We start from the raw sequence: 7,271 nt of genomic DNA, 5'->3' as shown, positions 1-7,271 counted from the left end.
TTCTGTGCAAAACCGAAAAAAAAAAAAAAAAAAAAAAAAAAAAAAATGTATTATATATATACATGTACACATATATGTATGATAACGACACATACCGACCTTTTACCATCTAATAATCTTCTTTATATTCTTGGAAACAAACCTTTGAGAAAAGAAAAGAATGGAAGTAACCGAGAGTGAGGGTGACGAAAAACAATGGAACCTTAACTCTTCCAACCTCGATTTTTTTAGATTTATAATTCTAATAAAAAATCTAATTTAATAAAAATGTTCGTATCCTCTTTCTCTACACATTGGCGTGATTTTTGTTCGGTAGAAGTTGATGGTAATATAGCTCTCTTTTTTATTGAGTTCGGCCAATTGGAGTTTTAGTAGGCACAGACGATTTCTGACATTTTCTTCTTCAGCAGCTCGATCAAAAAGCTTTTTTGAAATTTTCGTTCTTTTGATTTCATACGAAAGTAGGATATGGTATTTTATAATAATTAAATATGAATTTAATAAATTAATGTTGGTTTGATTGATTATTTTTTGAATTTGATTAAGTTTATGTTAAAATCTTGTTGAATTATTGTTGTTGCTTGTGATTTGTTGGCACAACTAGAAAATGGATTAATACAGACAGATTTACAAACGGATTTTTGGTTACCGACGAAATTACCGACGGATTTTGTCCCTCTGTAAAAGCCCGTTCGAAAATTATTTACCGACAAATTTTTTTTCCGTCGGAAAATTACAGACGAATTTTTCGACAAATTTTCCGTCTGTAATTTAAACTTTGGAAAATCATCCCACGTTCTGATTACAGACAGAAAATTCGTCTGTAAATTCGTCAGTAAGATAAAATAGAATTTTTTTTAGATTTTTCCATTGCAAAATGAATACTTTAGATTTGTTTTCTAAATTTACTCCATCAAACACTGTAAATTGAAAAAAGAGAGGCAAAAATCACATAAATAAACATAATATTCATTACATGATACCTATAAAATTGGATGTTATTTTTCAACATCATTGGCCAATATCTCATTGTCTTGATAAAAAGATACCCAAAAAAAATAAGATGACCATCCCAATGTTACATGAATGTCACAAATTACACTTAGCACTTAAAGATAGGATAATCTAAAATATTAATAAATAACTAAGTTGCATTAGCAGTATCAAGCTCCACATTGAAAGTTAATCTTGACATCTCCTGACTGAAATAGAATTAAAATCTGAATTGGAATTGGAGTAAACCAATCTATGCCAAAGAATCAAAACATAGAAAAACAGAGAGAACAACAAAAGCAAACAGAGATCAAAACAAAAATAAAATAATTAAAGGGTTCTTCACAGAGTGCAGAATGAAAAATAACATTTGAAAGAACTCACCTGGGCTAGGCAAATTCAAACCAGCAGGAAGCCTAGGCACAACAACAGCAGGATGATTCTGCACACACGCCAGAAAACCCTCAGACGGTTCAGGAAATACAATTTCATCGTAAGATTCAACAACACTAGGGATCAAGAATCATACTAATCTTATATTTTGGCATAATAACACTAATAATTGCCTCATAAAAAATGTCAACAATCAATAAACCTGCAAGTCCAACACATTAAGGCTACCAATATCTTTATTATCAGAATAACCATCTGCTATCCTCAAAGCTTGGTCACCACCACTACAAAATGCCTTGGTCCCCTACAAAATAAATAGGCAAATCAACATCAATCAAGTTCACACTAGTTTACACATAAAATGTGAATATTCCATTCATGTCAAAGTGACAACAACATGGCCAAATGTCCTTTTCAATGGAAGCATCATGTTTAAAATAATCAAGGAAGGATTTAATTTGATGCAATACACTGACATTCAATTAAACTCATTTTAACACCAATCACTTGAATGATCATCCGACTCTAAGAGTAGATTTGATTGGATAATAGTATATCAAAATTAAACTCTAGTCAAAAGGGGCATCAACCCCAACCATTTGGCCTGAATCCATCTCAATTAACCTTAATTTTTGAGGTCAACGCATCAATTTACAGAATTTCTGAAAAACACTGGAGTAGGGAGGAGGCATACCTTGCCAGTAAGAATGACAACCCCAATAGAACTATCATGCCTGGCATCATTGAAAGCACGAATAAGTTCCTTAACTGTATTGGGTCGAAAGGCATTCCTTCTCTCAGGCCTATTAATATTAATCTGCAACCACACTCACCTAATCACAAAAATCCAAAATAAAAATGAACTTGAAAAAGTTGAAAGCTGAAACCCAAACCTTGGCTATGCCTTCCCCAACAGCCTTCTCGTAGATGATGTCAGTGAACTCCTTGTCGGAGTCAGTATCAGAAGCGATGACCCTCCAAACGACGTCGTGGGAGGGAACATCACCGTGAACATGTTTGTAGCTATCATTCCGGGAAGTTGAAGAGTCAGAGGCCAAGTTGGAGTTGGTTGTGGGGATGAAGAGAAGGGTGATCATATTGAGAAGAGGCACCAAGGTGGTTGACTATGGAGGCGAGTCTCCTGGTCACGGTGTCAAGTACAAGCAGGTTCTTCTTCTCTGCCATTGAAGCTTTTTTGTGAGATAAAAGTTATGGTTAGTTACTTAGTTATGCACTAATGAAGGGAAGCATAAAGCATTGGTGCTTTTTTCTTTTCCCCCTAACTTTTATTGAAATTAAAGGGATAGAGTAGATTGGAAGATTTCATACCGAATTTTTGGATAAGATAAGCTGATAAGGGGAAAGAGAGTTACTGTAACGGCACAGTTACTGTTGACTTCGCGCCAAAAAAGAGTGTGTGCTTCTGAAAAGTGAAAAAATAAATAAATAATTTCTAAGTCAATATATAAGAAATCCATGGCCTATTATATATGTCATATGAGTTTGGTGTTTAATGTGAAATAATTCAGATAAACACATCAGTTTATTAATTAATTATTCTGATATGCAACTTGTTAGGGAGTGAACACGTAGGTTAGCAGAAATTTTGTTTGACAGGTGAGTGAGGCAATTCATCGAACAATTTTAGTGCAAGAAGAAGATGACCTAACTTCGGAGTATTACAGAAGGGGAACTTAGTCTGTCCAATTCGAGTACCAAGTTTCTTTCGTTTTAACTCATAATTTTGGAGCCTCTGTTTCATGAAGAGATCCAACTCCGGTGAAAGTTGCTGATTCGCATTTAATCTCATCGTAAAGTTACTAGGGATCATATTCTTGTACAAAACTGTGAAAAAGAAGAAACGCACAGGGTTAAGAAATTTAAAATTTTGAACCTCATCATGCTATTCAAGTAGTACGCAAGAAAAATTGGAACAAGTAACACAATGCAACTGTTTAGAGATTAATTTATAACTAGAAAATCAAATTAATATCACAAAGGCACAAAGGCACACAAAAATCAAATTAATATCAATCAACAGCAAAAGCAACCAGCAGGCATATGAACAAACAAACAAGCAAACATCTAATTACCAAGCAATGAAGAAAATCCTGCTCTTAGGGACATTGCCTTCGGTCAAGAACTCAAAATCATATATAGCATAGCGGCACTCATTAGGAGGGAGGCAAGCAGCGAAATCTTTGTAGCCTTGAGCTGGCTCACCAAGCTTCTCCACAATGACTTGCTTCTGATTCTCCTCAATCTTGAAAGCTATGAACCTGTGAGTCCTTTTTGTCTTAAGCTCCAAAAACCGCAACTTGCAGTCATCATGGACCGCCATTCCGGAAGCTACATTTGCCTGAGAGATTAAAAGGCACACCAAAGCAAAGCAATTATGATCAAGCAGATACCCACACGAATTATTACTCACACATACTTTAATCCTTTTTCCACTTGAGTAGCTAATAGTTCCTCAATGAAAAATAAAATCAAGTGATTTTGATCTTCACCCCTAATTTGATATCCATTCAACAAATTAGAGGGGAAGATTCTGTGGATGAGATCCCAAAGCATGTTATGAATTTGATAATTAACTAATGTTACCTGATAATTAACTAATCGCTGCACTTCCTGAAGACAAAAATCATTCAAAATTAAATTAGTTCCATTGAATATTAACGTGTCATGTCAAAACAAAAACTGGGAAGAAATAAGTTCAGATATAAAAAATAAAGATAACAAGGCCAAATATAATCTTATACCAAGTATCAAATGGAAACGAAATTCTTATGCACATCCAAATATCAAATGGAAACAAAATTCTTATGCACATCCAAGAACAGAAATGCAGAGGAAGCTAAAATGCATAGTTGCTAAACCTTAGACACAAAAAAAACTGAATTAACCCAGCTCGACAACTCACACAATGAATAATTAAAAAACTTGGATGAAGAAAAATAGCATCAAAAGAAACTGAGAGTGGAATAGATCATAAATCATAGCACAGCTACTCGAAATTAAAGATCCAAACAAACAAATAAAGAAAAAAAATAATCAAAAGCATGTGGCCTCAATTTTTCAAGTAAGCAATCCAAAAGAAATAGTAAAGTGAAATTGATTGAAATTGACTATCAGAAACTGCTTCTCTAGTTAGTTATTAGACTCTTTAAAATTATATTTAATATAAAAAATTATACCTTATCTCCATTAGTGAGGGACAATCCTTTCTGCTGAGCTTCCTCTACTTGTCTTTCATGGTGATCTACTTCTGAAACTTGAAAACAGTGAAAATAGTGACACCACTGGTGAATGCTTGAGTGGAATAACATGGAAGCCCCAAAAGACTTAAGAATTATAGAGAGCACCAAAAAACACTAATCATTAACTTCCAAAAGGTTACTTCTGCTCCCATCAGTTAAAGAATCCTCCGAATCATTGGATTTGGTTGTCAAGCAGTGTCTTGCCTCAGTTTGTTTGCCTGAAATTCTCGCTGCCACTGAAAAAGTCAACTATTGCTACCTTACCTAATCAGAAAACATTTAGTGCTACAGTTCTTGATGTTATATATAATAAGTTCAATTATTCAACTTTGAGGGAATGCAAATAATGCATAAACTTATAGGCTTTCTTGGAAGCAAAAACTTGTTACTTATACCTAATTAATTTACTTAACTAGTTGCAAGTAATTATCTTTCTTTTTTTGTCAAGGATTATATTTTTTTTGTCCATTATATTTTTTAGTCTGAGTTAGTGCATGTACAAGATGATCATATTGACATATATTGTCTGACAGGATAAAATTGGAAATAGAAAAAATGAAGAAACAGTCTATATAATTATTTAAAACAAAATAATGAACGAGTCAAACCTTGAATCTTTGATGTGTGTCAGATCACTACTACTTGGATATTGAACCTGCATAAAGACATATATCAATATATCAATATATCAAACCTATGTTATTTTTTTACTCTCTAATATATATTAAAACATTACAAGCAATAAATTACCAGCATCTGGGGAACAAAACTACTTTGGCCAAAGGGGAACGAATTCACCATTCATGGGACACACACAGTCACAAAATCACAAACACAAATCAAATAATCAAATAAGTAAAATGAAAATTCTGCTAATACTCCAAACGCAAAATTACTGAGAAGAAGCATTATCAGAGAAGAAGCCATTAACTAAATTAAATTTCTGTTCTAGACAACTATAACATACCCTTGAAGTGAACAAGAGCCCACGATAATCACAGGAGACACTCTTGCAAGAACTCATTGGATTGCTTCCCAGCCTCAGCAACCTCTCTCTCACACCCCTGCACAAAAACTCGAGTAATAAAAAGCAGCAAAGGAGCAATAAAAAGACAAGGAGGTTTCAATTGTTATCAATAATTTCTTTTGTGAATGAAACATATCATGCTCCAAGCTATAGCTTTAACTGATTACACAATGATCTATTATAACAGGGAATTATTTCATAGAAGCTGCAATTCTTCCTCCTTAACTAAAGTAACAAAAGATATGTGATTGATTTATATCTAAACCCTAAACCTATTGCAAGCGCTAACTTGATTTTGACCTAAACATCAAGACTGAAATCACGACCAATAGATAACAAGAAATCACAAGTTGATATCAATTCTGAATGAAGAAAATGAAATCGATAAAAAGAAAAGGCTTACAGCGACGATGTCAGGGTCACACTAGGGAAGCTAGTCTTTGTCGGAGAAGAAGTTACCAACAGAGTCAACTATCATTCCAAACTTCGCCATTCAACAACAACCACCGAGTTTCACAAATTGCTGCAGAAATGATCGACAAAAAATCTCTTTCTTCGTTGATAATAAAATAATTGATAAACCTACAACAAGCTCAATCAGCATTAACAGCAACAAGAAAATAGAATCTGCTAAGAAAATTTGATAAACCTAAAATTGGCACAGAAAAATTGAACCCTAAGCACCAGAATCACAAAATCAGAGTATACCTGAAATTCACTAAGGGAGCAAACGCGACAAGAGAGAGCTCTGTGATGACGGCGATGAAGGGAGCAGATGCGACGAGAGCGGCGGCGGAGGAAGCTCGTGCGACGCGAACGGCGGCAACGGCGGAAAAAGCTCGTGCGACGGAGAGAAGAAGTTGTTCGCGCGACGGAGAGAAGAAGCTGTTCGTGCGACAGAGAGAGGAAGAAGCTTGTGTAGAGTCTGACTGAAGCTCGAGACACTTAAGGTTAAATTAGGGTTAATTTAATATTTCCGATGGAAAATTTAAATTACAGACGGATTTTCCGTCTGTAATAATTTAATAAAACGCAGCGTTTTGTCTATTTAGTTACAGACGGATTTTTCGTCTGTAACCATTTTCTACGGAAAAAAAAAATTATTTTTCCGACAGAATTATCGACGGATTCTCTTTTCCGTTTGTAATTTATGCTAATCCATTTTTTTGTTTTCCGACAAAAAATCCCTCTGAAATTCCCTCTGTATTTCCGTGGGATAAAATCCATCGGAAATATCCGTCTGTAATAACTAATTTTCTAGTAGTGTGGTTTGGCTTTGAGGAACAGTTTAGTTGGGGTTGTTTTGATAATTTTAGTACTGTTGTGATGTGGTATTTTGAGAAAATTCATGAGATTTGATGGCCAAGAGATTAAATGATAAGCGGTGAAAAATCGGAAATAATAAAGCTTAAGTTAATAAGTTTTGAGTAATGAGAGTATTTAATGTTCAAGCTAATAAGGTTTGGGCAATAAAGAAAATCACTATGATTATTATTATTAATTTATTAAGATTATTATCAATGTATTTTTGAAATATATTATATATTAGTATTTTATTAAAAAAATATTATTTTATTTAAGATATACTAAAAGGGTAA

The 7,271-nt window shown here is 33.9% G+C and overlaps 1 protein-coding gene and 2 long non-coding RNA genes across 6 annotated transcripts in view; all 3 read right to left on the bottom strand.

The window, feature by feature from the left end:
* On the bottom strand, window positions 941–2,804 carry LOC107608279 (1,4-dihydroxy-2-naphthoyl-CoA synthase, peroxisomal-like). 3 transcript variants are annotated; one of them, XM_021122382.1, is made up of 6 exons: window positions 2,716–2,804; window positions 2,280–2,576; window positions 2,081–2,203; window positions 1,589–1,690; window positions 1,378–1,435; window positions 941–1,220 (listed from the first exon to the last, which is right to left on the bottom strand). In XM_021122382.1, the coding sequence occupies exons 2-6, from the start codon at window positions 2,481–2,483 to the stop codon at window positions 1,183–1,185; spliced, it is 525 nt and encodes a 174-aa protein (XP_020978041.1). In that variant the 5' UTR covers window positions 2,484–2,576; window positions 2,716–2,804; the 3' UTR covers window positions 941–1,182. The 3 variants fall into 3 exon arrangements, with proteins under 3 accessions (XP_020978041.1, XP_016165606.2, XP_020978042.1); XM_016310120.2 differs by lacking the exon at window positions 2,716–2,804 and having other exon boundaries at window positions 2,280–2,634; XM_021122383.1 differs by lacking the exon at window positions 2,716–2,804 and having other exon boundaries at window positions 941–1,202; window positions 2,280–2,634.
* The window catches only part of LOC110271461, an 18,973-nt gene continuing 14,953 nt past the window's right edge, over window positions 3,252–7,271 (bottom strand). Inside the window, exon 3 of the long non-coding RNA XR_002362140.1 lies at window positions 3,252–3,745. This is a non-coding gene — a long non-coding RNA (uncharacterized LOC110271461). The remainder of the gene's footprint in view (window positions 3,746–7,271) is intronic.
* On the bottom strand, window positions 4,766–6,627 carry LOC107618524. 2 transcript variants are annotated; one of them, XR_002362139.1, is made up of 6 exons: window positions 6,382–6,627; window positions 6,077–6,255; window positions 5,667–5,710; window positions 5,397–5,415; window positions 5,255–5,301; window positions 4,766–4,876 (listed from the first exon to the last, which is right to left on the bottom strand). It is a non-coding gene; the product is annotated as an uncharacterized LOC107618524 (long non-coding RNA). The 2 variants fall into 2 exon arrangements; XR_001615275.2 differs by lacking the exons at window positions 5,667–5,710; window positions 6,077–6,255; window positions 6,382–6,627 and having other exon boundaries at window positions 5,397–5,501.

This window comes from Arachis ipaensis, chromosome B01, assembly GCF_000816755.2.
Source record: "Arachis ipaensis cultivar K30076 chromosome B01, Araip1.1, whole genome shotgun sequence".
In the NCBI taxonomy this organism is placed as follows: domain Eukaryota; kingdom Viridiplantae; phylum Streptophyta; class Magnoliopsida; order Fabales; family Fabaceae; genus Arachis; species Arachis ipaensis.
Note: the sequence above shows the minus strand (reverse complement) of the source record. Positions and strands in the feature narration are given on the sequence as shown.

Excerpts from the sequence above, each read along its gene's own strand:
- LOC107608279 (XM_021122382.1), bottom strand. The coding sequence starts at position 2,483 with ATGATCACCCTTCTCTTCATCCCCACAACCAACTCCAACTTGGCCTCT. Across the intron at positions 1,691-2,080 it reads TTGTCATTCTTACTGGCAAG|GGGACCAAGGCATTTTGTAG; the intron begins GTATGCCTCCTC and ends TTTATTTTGTAG. Across the intron at positions 1,221-1,377 it reads TTTGAATTTGCCTAGCCCAG|ATTTTAATTCTATTTCAGTC; the intron begins GTGAGTTCTTTC and ends ATTCCAATTCAG.